Raw genomic sequence first — 16,237 nt, 5'->3', positions numbered from 1 at the left:
GTGCACTCATTTCATCAGGGGAATAACATCAGTTCTCCACCTGTCACACATACCTCTGTATCCTCAGTAGTTACCTCCATTAATCTCAATTCATATAGGAAGCAGTGTTCAAAGTTATGTAAGAGATGGTCACAAAGAGGCAATAGCTAGCACTGACTTGGGACCAGTACACTTAACTCAGGCTTGATCCTACTAGCATCCAAGACAACAAAGGAGGGCTACAAAGTTTACTTCCAGAAGTCTAAAGCTAGCTACTGTGTTATTTAAGCAGCAACTTCTGTAGACTATTTCCATGTGATTTAACTTATGTTTGAAGTTTGTAACAGCATTTGCAAAATTGCCAGGTCAAGTATGTGATCTGATTAGGAACTATTTCAATTCCTTATATTTCTTTAAGTTCACAAGCCTTGCAGGCTGATATATTTCTAAGGCTTTGTTAACATACCACAACGACTAATGTGTTAGAAGTCTAGCCTGCCCATTCTTAATACACATTCAGTGACACTTACAACCAGCTTCATAAAGCCAGTGTTCCCATGACAGAATCGATAAGCATATCTAGTAGTAAAGTGGTTGGTCCCTATATGAATAATAAAAGCAGCAAAACAAGCCCAAAAGGTAGGGGTATCTACACAGGGAGCTCCACAGGTATGCAAAAAAGTAGATATGTAATATCAGCCAAAAGAACATATCTAACCAGTCAACAAAAACCTGATGAGAACTCAGTATTCTCTAGGACCACAAAATGCTGAGAAACAGCAGTTAAGCGTGGGGGCAGATGGGGAAGTTAACTTCTCAAGCTCCTGAGAGCTTACAGAATCATAGGGGGGGGGAGATTTCTAGATTATTCATAAAAATACTGCAATTCCTTATGAACTCCTAAGCTTGTATAACTTACATACATCTGTCTGTCAATTCCTAGGTTATATTAATCATTAAAAGCTTCCCTAAAGTTCTTGCATCATATAGGACATTTTGGAGTTAACACATGTCCTCTGACAGACCTTCACAATGTTTATGTGTGCACAAGAGAGGCTGAGGCAGAACATGCCTGCTCTTACACGCAGGCCCTATGCCACCCTATCCTCTTAGGGGTTCCCAACTCCCTGGAGATGAGAGCCAGTTAGGTGTAGTGGTTAAGTGCACGGACTCTTATCTGGGAGAACCAGGTTTGATCCCCCACTCCTCCACTTGCAGCTGCTGGAATTGCCTTGGGTCAGCCATAGTTCTTGTAGGAGTTGTCCTTGAAAGGGCAGCTGCTTTGAGAGCTCTCTCAGCCCCACCTGCCTCGCAGGATGTCTGTTGTGGGGGAAGGAGATAAAAGATTGTAAGCCATTCTGAGACTCTGATTCAGAGAGAAGGGTGGGGTATAAATCTGCGGTCTTCTTTTCTTCCACTATTGGATAGCCCACCACTACCACCTGATCATAGTTAGGATTTCCCACTGGGAGGATCAGGACTGTCAGCTCCCCTTCCAAATTCAGAAGCCTTGAGTCAGTGTCTCTTGCTGCCCAGCACCTGGTCACCATGGGGACAGATGACTGCCTTGAGTGCCGTTGGGGGAATTACTGCTTGCCAACTGCCTGCCTTCCCCTGGCTCCCCTCTTCAGATAGCACGTTTGAGATCTCAGAGTTTCCAGTACCAGTGGAGGTCTATGTGGTACAGAGAACCACTTCCAGCACCCAAAATTATAAAGATTTATTAAAAAGAAAATGTTTTACAAGTTTATTTCTAGCGCAGCACCAGACTGAGCAAGGAATCCAGAAGGAATTGGTAAAAACACAAATTCTCTGTCTTTCTCTATACATGCCCTATCAGCTGATAAAATATAGGACATGCTCTTTTGCTTAGATCAGGGGTGTAGAACTCATTTATTATGAGGGACAGATCTAACATAAATGAGACCTTGTCAGGCTGGGCCATGTGTGTCCTAAAATGTAATGCCAGGTAGTGGAGATATAAACTTTACAAGGCACAGACAAACAACTAAAGATTTTTTAAAACTTAAAATAAAGCATGCTTAAAACATTAGTATGCTTGCAATATTTTATTTAACAATCTCTGATAACTGACATCTCTTGTTCTGAATTATTGCACCAAAATCTGGAGACAGTATCTGTGCTGTAGGATTGGAGGAGCTTGCTCAGTAGCTTTGTTGTGCGACTGAGAAAGCCTGGCACAGCTCTAGTTTTGACTGAGAGCCTGGCACAGCTAGAGCTCTCGCAATCACATAGCAGAGTGACAGAGCCAAGCTCCTCCATTGGCTGGGGCTACTCCTCCCTTGGAGAAAAGGGAGGGGGAAGAGGGAAAGAGGCAGAGGTTGCTTTGCTCAGCTTCATCGCACAGGAGAAATACAAAAATGGTGACCAAAGGAAGAGGAGAAGGAAACAGACAATGACCACTTGCTTGCGGGCCTGAAAGATGTGGGCCACACATTTGACACCCCTTGCTTAGATTTGACCCTGGTCAGCCCAGGTCAAGGAAGCTTTTCCTGTCCAACCTTCTCATGAATTTAAACACCCCAATTTTCTGTTTCCTGCTTACAGAAGGGGGAAGCTTGACCATTTCTTTCTAGACCCATTAGCATTTGTATGAAGTTGTATGATGTTGGCTGAGATACAAGTGAACTGACTTCCTCCTCTGCCTAGAGGGGGGAACCCCCCCCCCTCTAGGCTTTGCTCCTTGCCAGCCTCCCAGGAGAAAATGCAGTTCAGATACCATAAACTATCAGAAGCAGAGGCACATGTTTCTCACCTGTCCTTTCATTTTGTTGTTTAAGTAATGTCAACTTCCCTAGTCACTGAACCACAGGAGATTGATTCCCTGCTGCCCTTGCCATAGGTCAGCCACCCTGAGCCTGCTTCGGTGGGGAAGGTGGGATATAAATCCAATAAAATAAATAAATAAATCTACAATTGGACAGTCATTATAGGAGCAGCAATCTAAGCAGCCACTGCCTAATGAATCAGACCCTTAGTAATGCATATTTTGATAGGTACAGTCCTTCCTGAGCAGCTGCCTGCAATTACTTAGAGATATTCTGATTAAAACATTATAGATGCAATTATGTGCTCCACTACTGAGCTCTTTTGGGTCAGTTCCTTTATTGCTACATCAGGATGTCACAAAAATATGAACTTGGTTAATGGTCACTTCTCTCTTCTCCCTCTGGTATGTAGACTGAGGGTCAAAGTCTTCAACTAATAGCATGTGAAATCCAAAGCTGAGTACCTGGACAAACTGGTGTTCATGTTTCCCCGCAAACTTATTTATTTATTTATTCTATGACTTATATCCCGCCCTTCCCATAAAATGGCTCAGGGCGGCTCACAACAAACGATAAAACAATAAACAAAGTGCAAAATTATTACAATTAAAAAGTCAAAGCATTTAAAAACCTTAAAATCTTAACATTAAAACTATACCGTATATTTCACTAAAGTCTGATAAGCTACCTTAATCTAGACAGGCGTAGGCTAGCCGGAAGAGGCTTGTCTTACAGGCCCTGCGGAACTGAGTAAGATTCTAAGTAACCACTGTTCAGAATCCTAGGTTGCAAGGAAGAGTTAAATTCTAGCTTGTACAAATGCCAGGTTAACATTTGGAATGGAAGGCTTCCACTAGCAATACCTATGTGCTGTGCAAGGGAAGGATTGCAAACACAACTATTAAAACAAATAATCCCTGCTCTGATAAACTACATTCAAATGCTGCAATGAAGGATGGAATTCAAATCACTTTATAGACAACTGTAAAACTCTGAGACACACAGAAAGTTTGTTCATTCTTAAGATGACCCACAATCAATACATTTAATGAGGCAGGTAACAGGAAAGTTTCAGACATACTGCAGATCTCACACTGCACAAAGAACCACTTTGCTTCACAAAGGAAGCTGGTATGGCAGAACTCATACCTATGACAGTGGTACAATTTCAGATTTCTTCACAAGTCAGAGGGGAAGTACAGCAATATTCTTCAGCTATCAAAAAGCCATCTTAAACTTCTACAATCTGGAATGCATCACTGGGAATTAACTTTCTACTAAATGCACTCAGAACTGGTAGTAAACTAAAAAGAGGTACATACTGTTGAAGCCACCTAACTAACCAAGATATGCTTAAATTAATTATGTCAAAGCAATATTTTTTTAAAGTTTCTAACTTCCAAGTAGGGGTATTCATTCGGCATAAACCGAGTCAAAAAATACTTCACGGGTATTTGTGGTATTATTTAAGCAGAATGCAGATCAAAGAATCTGATTGGCTACTAGTATCACCGAGCCAAATAAAAGCCATTTTTGGCTTTTATTCTGGTATATTCAGCTATACCCAATGGCTGGTGGGTTTCTCTTGCAGCTGCAAGAGGCTCTTACGAACCTGCAAGAGGAGCCAGCTCAGGATCAGCTGGAGCAGCAGGAGCCAAGAGCTCCATGCTGCCTCGGCTGGGGCTGGCTTCTCTTGCAGCTCGGTTTAAACTGAGGTGCAAAAGTCAGTATGGAGCTCTCAGCTCCTGACACCCCGGCTGATTCTCTCTTGCAGCTCCAAGCTGCAAAAGAGGAACAGATGAGGCAAGAGAGGATCTGCCAGGGCAGTGAGAGGTAAGGGTTCCATGCCACCTCAGCTGGGGCTAGCTCCTTTTGCAGCTCAGTTTAAGCCAAGCTGCAAGGTGTTTAAAGGGATCACAGTCCCTTTAAACACCTTTGGAGTTGTGTCCCTCACACAGCTAGCAAGAGGCATTAAAAGGGACCTCAATCCCTTTAAACACTTTTTTCCTCCACTGGTTTCAATGGAGGATAGGGGCACCTTCTTTGAAGGCCCATAGAATTGGGCCCCTTGGTCCAATCTTTTTTAAACTTGAGGGGGATGAGGAGAGGCACCAGCAGCTATGTCCCAGAAACCCCCAGATCAATCCATTATACTATATGGGGACCAATGACTATATTGTCCCCGTATGATATAGTGGAGCTGGAAAAAATTGGAAATCCTGAATATTTATCAAATCTAAATACCATACTGGTATTGGGATTTGAAAATATCAAGAAATACTGATATTTCTCAGGTTCAACATACCTGAACCCAAAAACTACCATTTTGGGGTTTTTTGGCATACCCCTACTCTCAAAGAATTGTTTCCACTCAGGAGCCTTATTGCCAGAGTGAAAATATGCACAAATCTCTACCAAGAACATTTAAGACTAAGAAGTAAACAATTGTGGAAATATAAAATACTGTTTTTTCTAAACGTACAGTTTTCCAGACCCAGGGTCTGCTCATAAAGCGTAACATTAAAGTTTAATTCACTAAGTAAAAAAACTATAGAAGAAATCCTTCTAGTATTGAAAATTACAATAAAATCTAGTTATACTCAAATTGCTGAGTTAATTTTGAACAGCCACCCTTCAAAATACTCACCTGGTTGTACATATATCTAAGCATAAAGTCCAAGAGAAAGGATTTGCCTTTCCGGAATGCACCAGCTACAGAAACAACAACTATATTGAGATCTTTTATGGGTTCCTGAAGCAAGACTCTCTCCAATGCCGATTCATCCAATTCAAAGTTATGATCATCTTCATGAGCGAGAACAATCTGTATTGGACCTGGCTTCTCTGTAACCACCTCATTGTCAGAATTCAAAAAGGCATTATCTTCTGCATCCAGATAATTTTCCCCTAGAAAATAAAATTTTAATACATGAGATGTATTTTCCAAATGTATACACCATAGCCTGACAACACTATATATCATTACAGCGTATTTTTAACATGCTAAGAGTGTTGAAACATAAAGAATGACAACTTCTCAAGTTATCTTAGGACAGTAATATAAAGCTATGCTTTCCATTACAGAAATTTACTCCCCCACATCACAAGAACTAAGATATTGTTCAACACCGGGAAGCAGTTTTCCCCATTTCATCTAGCAACTGAACTAGCACATATTTTAGTGTTCATTAAAAGCCACAAAGTAAAACAAGGCTGGTGGTGTCAAAAGACTAATTTCCTAATAGCTAATTCAAGACTACCAAGTGCACTGCTTTCAAGATCCATAATCATACATATTAAGGGTTGCCAGGAAAACTAGACAAAAAAAAATTCATCTATGGAGCCTTCTGTTCCAAAGCCTGGCATACAAACCTGCTTGCTAAATTTTCCACAATCTTACCTATTGCCAGATTGATCCCTCTCTATCATATAGATGAGGTGCCGATTCATTTTTGCATATGACATATCTCAGGTTTTACCTTACTAAATTTTATTCCACAGCACATTTGCTGAGAATGCAAGTACCCCTGCTCAGTCCCAGAAGTTTGGACTTGCTCTTGTGAAATAGCTTGTATTGTATTGATTCCTGACTGGCCATTTGCTGTAGGACTGCCAAATAATTAAGCATATCCTCTATATAATTTCACAAGTGCAATATTTAATCTGCTGGTGACTAGCTTAACTGCAGAAAGATTCTTCTAGAGCAGGCATATTCAAACTTTCCAGGCCTGGCAACCACAGAGCTACAAGCACATGGCAGGGAGGAGTTATTACTTCACTGGCGTCAAGGCCGGGACTGTGAGGCTCACACAAAGAGAAATGGGAAAACAAAAATATAAGCTAACCTTTCAGAAGAATACTACAGTGAAGAACAAGCTAAAATCTGAGCCATGGAAGAATCCTTTCTACTACTGAGTGCCCCATTCCTAGAAGCCAGCACTGTGTAGCAGCCAGAGTGTTGGACTAGGATCTGGGAGACTCAGATTCAAAACTGCACCTTGTCATGGAAGCTTCTTGGGTTATCTTGGGCCAGCACACACACCAGCCTAGTCTACCTCACAGGGTTGCTCTGAGGATACAATAGAGAGAATGATATGAGCTGCCTTGGGTCCCCCCAGGAAGAACGGTAGGGTATAAACTAACACCACTCCTCTCACCATATATGCAAATAGAATTAAGAGTCACAGTACACTTGCTCTTTATGCAAGTGCACTATAAAAAAAAAAAAAAGTGGCTCAAGAGAGGTTTGTGACCCCGCAGGTAGGCTCTACAGCCCACCTGAGGCTCTTGACTTCTGGAACCAAAGTCATCTGTTCTGTAGAAGAGAAACATAGAAATGGTTCTGAAATTGTTAAAGTGAATCCTGAAATACTGCAATGAAATCATGTTGAATAGAATATTGCCATATTCATCAGAGCAGATGCCAAATATTTACTTAAGTGTTCACCTTGCAAGGAGGGTATTCAGATTATGAGATGGGTAGCTGGATTAGCCTGTTTAACAGAAAAGAGCAATATTCCAGCAGCAGCTTAAAGACTAGCAAAATTTGTTCCTTTTTATTGCATTCACATAACACAATATCAATATGTTGAAAAATATCTGCATGCAAAACCTCTGAGCAGAACAAGTACTCTTTTTGTCAGCTGATGTTAGCTATGTGTTTAAGGTTTAAAAATTATGAATTTGTGCAAAATATGCAGGAAAATCTCATATTTCAACAGCTGATCCGCAAGAGTTTTAATGATGAGCTGGCATGTGGGCACGCATTCTGCATGCTTTTAAGTCCAGATTAAGTTAAATTTGGGGTTCAGCACATATTCACTAAATTAACAGTCATTTCCTGCTACTTCCTGTTAATAGGTGAAATGGACAGAATGCCTAGTAATTGGTACTGCAGCCCAGCTGGGAGAATAGCAGAATAAAATCAAGGACCTTTACAGTCAGACTATCATAGCAACCCCTTCTGTATCTCTATGGCAGTCAATGTGCAGTGACTCTTCTCACATCAGCACTTCACCCCAAGTATTACTCCCAATTTTGGAGTTTGCTTCCCGGCTGGCAGAGTAGGTAGAAGGGTCATAGTTTTCTGCATATTTGGTATGAAAGAACACACTTGCAAGCCCCATTCTTTTGGGTCCTGGGACCTCAGAAAAGCCTCACAGCTGTCCTCAGGCCCTGTCCAGTGATGCCCCTTTCTCTTACTCCCAAGATGTCCCAGCTTTCTGCCCAGCAGCACCTCTTTCCTTTACTCGCGGGGTCTACCAACTTCTTTCTGGCACCAGCAAATGTAAAAATGTATTTCCTGGTATATGGATTTGTAAATCTTGCCCTCTGTCTGCATTGCCATTTAAAGGTGCCCAGGGCCTTTAAAAAAAAGTAGGAATGCACAGGAATGCAGTTTTGCCTGGCTGGGCACCAGAGGGTGTGGCCTAATATGCAAATGAATTCCTGCTGTTTTTGTTTCCTACAAAAAAGCCCTAAGTGAAACAGTGGTGACATCATGGAGTTTGGCCTAAGATGCAAATGAGTTCCTGCTAGGCTTTTTCTACCAAAAAAGCCCTGAAGCCACCTACCTAGTAGCCGTGTCTCCTGTTTCGCTCATATTAGTGCAATCCTCTGAACCCTAAACTCTGAAATCATTATTGCTAAAATAAGCTAGTAATTCTTGGTCACATCATTTAAACATCTATCTTTACCCTAGTTTTCAAAGAATTCAGACTGTTCTATTGTCCTTCAACAAGTTATCAAGGAAAGGGAAAAAAAGAAAAGGTCCCCTGTGCAAGCACCAGTCGTTTCCGACTCTGGGGTGACATTGCTTTCACAACGTTTTCACGGCAGGCTTTTTATGGGGTGGTTTGCCATTGCCTTCCCCAGTCATCTACACTTTCCCCCTAGCAAGTTGGTACTCATTTTACCGACCTCGGAAGCATGGAAGGCTGAGTCAACCTCGAGGCGGCTACCTGAAAACCCAGTTTTTGCCAGGGATTGAACTCAGGTCGTGAGCAGAGATTAGGACTGCAGTACTGCAGCTTTAACACTCTGTGCCACGGGACAGTTATCAAGACTTAGTCCTTAATCCTTTGTGCGCAAGAAAGATGAACAAGGAGAAGGGAGCTTTCCTTGGGTTCTGAGAATTTATACTGTCCCCTAGGGAATCTGTCCTTCTGAGGTCCTGACCTTCGTGACCCATGAAGAAAATGAACCTTTTGGTTTCCCAGTCTACTCTTTAGATGTGAAAGTTTACCAGCCCTGTTATATCAGAGGGTGTCAAACTCGTTCACCATAAGGACAAGATCTGACATAAATGTCATGTCGGGCTGGGCCATGTGTGCCATAAAATGTAATGCCAAGTAACAGAGATACAAAATTATAAACAACAGCAGCTGATATGCTCTGAGTTGGTGTGTTCTCACTGCAAGGCCCCAAGGTGTTACCACCTCAACTAACCTTTTATTGGGAAATATTAATATTTCTTAGCTCAAAATGGTAGGCCTACAAGAAGTGAGGTGAGCCAGGATCTCTGTCAATGTTTACAGAGACAGACCACTGAAAATCCTTTGGTTAATTAATTTTATTATAGGTATTGGTTTTTAAATAGTTACATCCCAATCAAACAATTACAAGCATACAAGAGGAATACAGTGGTTAGCTGAATAACTGTGGATGGGGGAAGAGGTGATACAATACCTAGATCTTGCAGAGTAGGCTCAGTCAGAGGAAACACGAGGCCTCTGGAGGGAAATTTCTCTTGAGAAGAAGGGGGGGGGATGAAGACAGGAAGGGATGGAGGGAGAGAAGGATGCCAGGAAGAATGGGAGTATGGGAAAATTCCTGGATGGAGGGGAGGGTGGAAAAATCTAATCCTGACAGGTAGGGTTGCCTGTTTTCTAGGGTAAATTAGGTCACATCAAGAGGTTCAATTATCCAATAAGATAACAGAGTGTCAGAACTCAAATGTCCAATGGAAAGTCAGGGTGTCATATGCTGAGTATCAAATCAGAGATCATAGTGTCATACACCCATACCCCAAAGAGGAATTTTAATTACACTGGCTAGATGACTTTTATGGCTGTTGTGGCCAATCACTGGTTCCTTTTAAGCTCACCAAAAGTGATAAGATTTCTCCCTTAATGTCAAAATGGACAGCCATTCATCAAGTGTTCGGGACTTTAGCCTTGTGGGAATTACACTGGCTAGATGACTTTTATGGCTGTTGTGGCCAATCACTGGTTCCTTTTAAGCTCACCAAAAGTGATAAGATTTCTCCCTTAATGTCAAAATGGACAGCCATTCATCAAGTGTTCGGGACTTTAGCCTTGTGGGAGGGTAGTGTCAGCTATCTCCAACTAAACTGGTCATTGGGTGGCCTGACTTTGATAGCCTTAGCAGTAATCAAAGAAAAATAAAAATTCTATTATAAGTCATATTCCCTGGCAGAAATGTGAGACCAGTTTAAATGTAAACCACACATGAACAAGATGGCTCTTGGCCTTCAGCTTTTGTGTTTTTCTGCTATCTTTTCATGAAGAATAACAGAACATATATACAAAACATTTGTTTGTGTTGCAGGGGCTTTGGTAACCCTTATATTGTTTTTTATGTTTTGAGAACAGCACTTGAAAGGTTGCCAAGAGAAATGAAGGAATTTTTACAGCTTTGGCCCCACTACGTGTCCCTTTCTGGGCCTGGGTCCCTCTGTTCCCAAGATCAGAAAATGGAGGTTCTTTTTAGCCTTTCAGCACAGCCACATGTCTGCCCAGCCTGTGAACCAGACTTGGCATCATGCCAGCCTGCCTGGGGGCTAAGACTGAACCGAATTTGCCTCCCTTATGCGCAAGGAAGACCACTCCAATTCAAATCGGCGTTGCTGTGTCATATTAATATTCTAGGGTTACATGGCAATATCACATTCCAGGGGTGCATTGTTTGGGTATCAAGCCAGGGGTCTCTTTCTGGATATCAATGGGCTGGTGTGTGGGTATGTGCAGAGGAAAACCTGCATGGGCAGATGCTCTCGCACTGCCTGGAGAGGGGTGGGGGCAAATCCCTTCCTCAGCCTGCTTCTGCTGCCAATGCTGTGAGCCTGGGACACAAGGTAAAAACACAAAGTGACTAGGTGTTAAAAACTACTCCCTGCCCTGAACCACCAAGAAAGGGGACTCGGAGGACAAGCTGAACCCCACCCCTACATACACACCTGAAGCATAGTGGTGGTGTTCCAGGTACAAAGTCATGTGCACAGCAAGACCCAGGCCAACCAAAGTTGGATAAGCTGGAAACAGCTGTGTGGCAGTGGCTGGCTCTGGTCAAGGCTGTCAGGTGATCCATGGTGGGGCAACCTGGAGATTATTAGCAAGCCATGCCACCCTAACGAAGCAATAGCTGCCCAGGTCAAGTTAAAGGCTACCAGATCACTGATGGAGGAGTGGGCACTGCAGGCATAAGGCTGCATGCGTGGCAGAGGCCCCAGGCCACCCAATGACCAGTTTAGTTGGAGATAGCTGACACTACCCTCCCACAAGGCTAAAGGCTGCCAGGTGTTCTATGGAGGAAGGAGGCCTGGCCACCAAAGCATGTGCTTGGTGGCAGGACTAGGCCCCAATGTGTAGAAGAAACTGCTAAACACCATCCCTCACATGGGCCAAAGCACAACCACTACATGGGGGGGGGGCAAATATGGCAACAGCACTGGCTGCTAGCAGGCCCCAGCAAAAGATTGCCTGGCCACCACCCTCAGCAGCCATCCAGGACAACATTCCTGGAGCTACAGCTGAGCAGAGGAGCATGAGACCTCACCTTGGAAACCTGAGCTGGAATTAATTCAGCTGTGGCAGCTCTCAGCTTACTAGTGAGGCTGCCACTGAAGTTAAGGGGTTCTGCTTGATTGCTGCAGACAAGGTTGTTCCACCATGCTGAAGCCACAGAGCAGTGTCCTATTCTCTCCATCACACCAATTGCTTGTGGGCCAGATAAGAACCCTAGACTTCCATCCCCCAGGCCTCATGTTTGACATTGTGTTAGATGCTAAACCCATTTGCATCTCTATGCCCTAAAGTCCTTGGGATTTAATGTCTCATCTCCAGTGCCTTTCCTTCTTTGCCAGCTACAGTCTTGCAGCTGAGGCTGCAGCACACAGAGTGCAGTCCCAATTCCTGGAATATAAATGCGATCTCTAGGGTGGAAGGCATTTCTCTACACCTGGGTATGTGAAAAAAAATCCTTCCTTTTTGTACTGTTTTGTGGTATAGTGTTTAAAGGTGTTGGACTTGGTATCTGGGGGACCAAGATTCGAATCTCCACTCTGCCATGGAGGCTCACTGGGTGACCTAGGGCCAGTCACTCTCTGAGCTTAACCTACCTCCCAAGGCTGTTGTGAAGATAAAATGGAGAACAGAAGAGAGATGTAAGCCACTTTGAGTCCCCATTGGGGAGAAAAGTGACATATAAATGAATTGCATAAATGAGCACGGGAAGTGGGCCAGTTCACTGCCAGAGTATATAAGCTGGAGGTCCTCAAGAAACTGAGGATTTTGAAGTCTCCCACCCTCCTCACAAGTGGCCAGGGGCTTCACTGTTCACCGTTGTGAACAGAGTGAGATGCAGTGTGAACACTGCAGGAAGAAGGGGAACTGGCAGAAGTTTCCCCACTTTTTGAGAAACCTCCACCAACAGGGTAGGGAATCAGTTTATGATTCCTCCTTAAAAAGCCTCTCAAAATCACTAGGGTGATTTCTTCCCCTATCCTACCATGACCCTGGACTTTCTTTCTTTTTTAGAAAAAGCCCAGCATGTAATGCCTGGGGCCCACATTTTAAAAGGACCTGAGTCTCTTCAGGATAGTTCTCTTACTGTATAGCTACAGAGTGGAGCCACCAGCTGCAGGTGATTAGTCCCTGACACTTAAGGAAAGGCTGATGGCTAGAAAAAGGAGAGACTTTTCTCTGGTCCTTAGCTCTTGTGGAACCAAGGAGCTCTAGTGACCAGAGGGCCTGTTTGATAAGTTTGTGAAACCCTGGAGGGTGCCTGAATTACTTTAGGACCAAGTTCCTATTTGACTTGTGTCTGCAACTTGAAAGGTTGAGGTAATCAGATAGTTAAAGTTTATTTTTATGTGCACGATGTTGGGGATTACCTGCCCTATTAAATAAAATTTACTTTGTATTTTAATTAAGTTGTCTGTGTCAGTGGCTTGCCTTGCCAGGCAACAGTGCCTAATTGAACCTACCAAAGAGAAAGTAAAAACTGCCAGCTGTGGGGAGCTGGAAATTGTGAAGCCATTGATAATTAGGGTAGGCTGGGTCCTATATGTAATACCTAGCCTGGTGGCAGCAGAAGATAATGTGCCCTGACAATAAGCCTCAGGGTCTCCCTCCAGGGAATGGGGAGGTGATTCAGGGAACCCCTGGGCACTACACAGCAGGAACTTATTTGCATGTTAGACCACATACCCTGATGTCACCATAGTTTTTTGCACAGGGATTTTTTCATAGAAAAATTCATAGAATTCATTTGCATGTTAGGCCACATACCATGACACCAAGCCAGCATTCCTGCTCAAAAAAAGCCCTGCCTGCCACTACCCATTCTTTTTTCCCTTTTACTGAAACTCAGCTGCTCTCAACATTCCAACCTACAACATTTGTCTTCATCAGGTCAGTTAATTTTACCCTTTGGATTAATTTATGAAACAATGTTTTGCTGTATAACCGATGAATTCCCAATGTAAGACTTTCCTTGTTGGCTGGTAGCCTGATTTTGCCACTTTTATTACCCACCAAGCAGCCAACCAGTTTCCCTTCAGTTACTTCAATGAAAGCTTCAAACAGAACAGCTTTTACTATGCCAGGAGAAATTTAACTGTTCACTCTTAACCAAAGAAAATACCTCAGAAACCAACTATCATGTCTATCTCTGCAGTTTAATTATAGTTGGCTGGACCCCTCTCCCAAATGCACACTGCTCCTAAGGGGGTAAAGAAACCTTTGTGAACAGAGTGAGATGCAGTGTGAGCATTGCAGGAAGAAGGGGAACTGGCAGAAGTCTCTCCTCCCCTTTTTGAGAAACCTCCACCAACTGGATAGGGAATCAGTTTATGATTTCTTCTTAAACAGCCTCTCAGAAGATACTTCACTGTTCCCAGGGGGAAGGGGGAGAAATCTGTTCTGTGAATTCATTTAGTTAGCCATCCACTATATCCAGACCAATGCAGTACATTCTGCCTCCAATAATAGCAACTACCACTAAAGAAATTTTACTACACTCAACATCTGCATACAGGTCTCTAGAGAAGATAATCTGGTATCACCATCACTGTTCTTCTATTGACTTTGATCACATCACCTGTTTGATCACATCACCTGTTCAAGTTGCAAGGAAAGATTCATAACTATTCTTAACATCCCTTCAGTTTTTCAGTATAGCCCATATAATCAGTCAACATCTAGCCAAGAAACATTTCAGGTAGGTGAATATTCTTAAATGTACATGGCTAATCTAACAAAAAAGAGCCCCATGGCGCAGAGTGGTAAAGCTGCAGTACTGCAGACCTAAACACTGCTCATGACCTGAGTTCGATCCTGGCAGAAGCTGGGTTCAGGTAGCTCCAGGTTGACTCATACTTCCAAGGTTGGTAAAATCGAGTACCCAGCTTGCTGAAGGGAAAGTGTAGATGACTGGGGAAGGCAATGGCAAACCACCCTGTAAAAAGTCTGCTGTGAAAATGTTATGAAAGCAACGTCACCCAAAAGTTGGAAATGACTGCTGCTTACACAGGAGACTACCTTTACCTAAGTCTTGCCTAAGGAGGAATGTCCTAATAAGTCAGCGAAAGGCAATTCCTAGGTCATTGTAACAAAAAATGTAGAGACGAGAGTTTTAAGATACCATGAATGCTTCAGCTATTGCACTCTTTGAACTAATCTGTATTACATTAATACCAGGAGAACAAACACAAGTTTCAGGTCTCAGCTAAACTCATTCTCAATTTCAAAAACTCAGAACTTAACTGTATGTGACATGTTAAGAACATAAGAAAAGCCATGTTGGATCAGGCCAATGGCCCATCCAGTCCAACACTGTCACACAGTGGCCAAAAAAACCAAGTGTCATCAGGAGGTCCACCAGTGGGGCCAGGACACTAGAAGCCCTCGCACTGTGCCCCCCGCAAGTACCAAGAATGTTCAGTTTCTTCAACATAAACGTAATTTCAGGTTTCACTCCAAGTCAACCCTTTCTATCTTCTGATTTTCCAGTAAGCTCCAAACAAAATCATGGTGCCATTTCAGATTTCCACACATCACTTCTATGCTGTTCATACTGCTGAATGGCAAACCTTGCCAAGTAGCTCATTTAAGGCCAGAAATAATTAGAGGTTTTGGTTACTTCATCTATAAATAGGTCTAGTGATCCAAGTTCCATCAACTAGTCTGGCTGTTCTGTTTGCTGGAGAGTAGGGAGGCTTGTCCCTGTAGAACCATATCAGCCTGTGTGGCTTGTTGATCACACTTTTTTCTTAGTTAATACAACAGGCTTTTCCTGTTTAACAGCTAAACAAACTTAACTCAGCTATTTATTGGAGTACTTGCTACTGTTCTGATACACAGATATACTTGTTAACATGTCCAGGAACAGAGCCTATTTAAACCCTATACTTCCCCATACTTCCAATCACCTTTTTCTGAACTGGTGAAGGCTTTTATAACATCAAAGTTATGAATATAAAACATTTACATAAAACTAAGTTTAGCTAGAAATAGGAGTAAGATATATGGCCAATAGTCAGTGAAAGTTAGTCCTGTTCATGTAAGACAGGGTTTCCAATTTCCACCTACTGAACTTCCCTGCAACTTCCTATACTGTATCTAACCCTTGACCCTCACAAGCCATACTCAGGATGTAAAAGAGGTGGAGAAAAAAGGACTCTTGATGGTGGCAGATGTTTCTACTGAAGGAATGGGTCCCAAACTAAGAGGGTTTTTTTTCCAGAAAGGAGGGTTCTCCATGGTTTAGACTAGTTTGGGTTTTAAAGAGTACACAGGCCAGTCCCCCTTGGTCAGCCCGAAGCAGGACAGTGGCAGGAGCAGGGATAAGAGGGATGGTTGGTATGTGAGAGTCTCTAGTATGGGTAGGTAGGTAGACTATAGTATGAGACAAAAGCTTTTGAGCAAGGACTGTCCCCAAGTTTTGTAACAGACTTTTTGAGCCTAAGCTTTAGCCCTTCCCTTCTAGCTTTCTTGTCAGGACCAAAAGTTGAGAACAGAGCTCAAACTTGTTTTCCCAAACGACTTGTCACCCTAAAGCTGTAATATTTCCATCCTGGAGTGGATCTGAAGATCTCCTCAACTCAAACAATTTCAAGGCTTATTTTCTTTTTGCCTGTACTTATAACACTTTAAAATACAAAGACAGACAGCAAATACTAGTACACTCATCAATTAAAAACATCTCTATGTTATATGACAAAAACAGGG

The 16,237-nt window shown here is 42.8% G+C and overlaps 1 protein-coding gene across 2 annotated transcripts in view; it reads right to left on the bottom strand.

Annotated features, from left to right (window-relative positions):
* Positions 1–16,237, bottom strand: part of ATL2 (atlastin GTPase 2) — a 50,713-nt gene that overhangs the window by 26,536 nt on the left and 7,940 nt on the right. For both annotated transcript variants that reach the window (XM_060248687.1, XM_060248695.1), the window contains exon 2: positions 5,416–5,675. In XM_060248687.1, the coding sequence (XP_060104670.1) occupies positions 5,416–5,675 (260 nt within the window). The remainder of the gene's footprint in view (positions 1–5,415; positions 5,676–16,237) is intronic.

This window comes from Heteronotia binoei, chromosome 1 (assembly GCF_032191835.1).
Source record: "Heteronotia binoei isolate CCM8104 ecotype False Entrance Well chromosome 1, APGP_CSIRO_Hbin_v1, whole genome shotgun sequence".
Classification (NCBI taxonomy): Eukaryota; Metazoa; Chordata; class Lepidosauria; order Squamata; family Gekkonidae; genus Heteronotia; species Heteronotia binoei.
The sequence above is the reverse complement of the archived record's forward strand: the minus strand, read 5'-3'. Positions and strand labels throughout refer to the sequence as shown.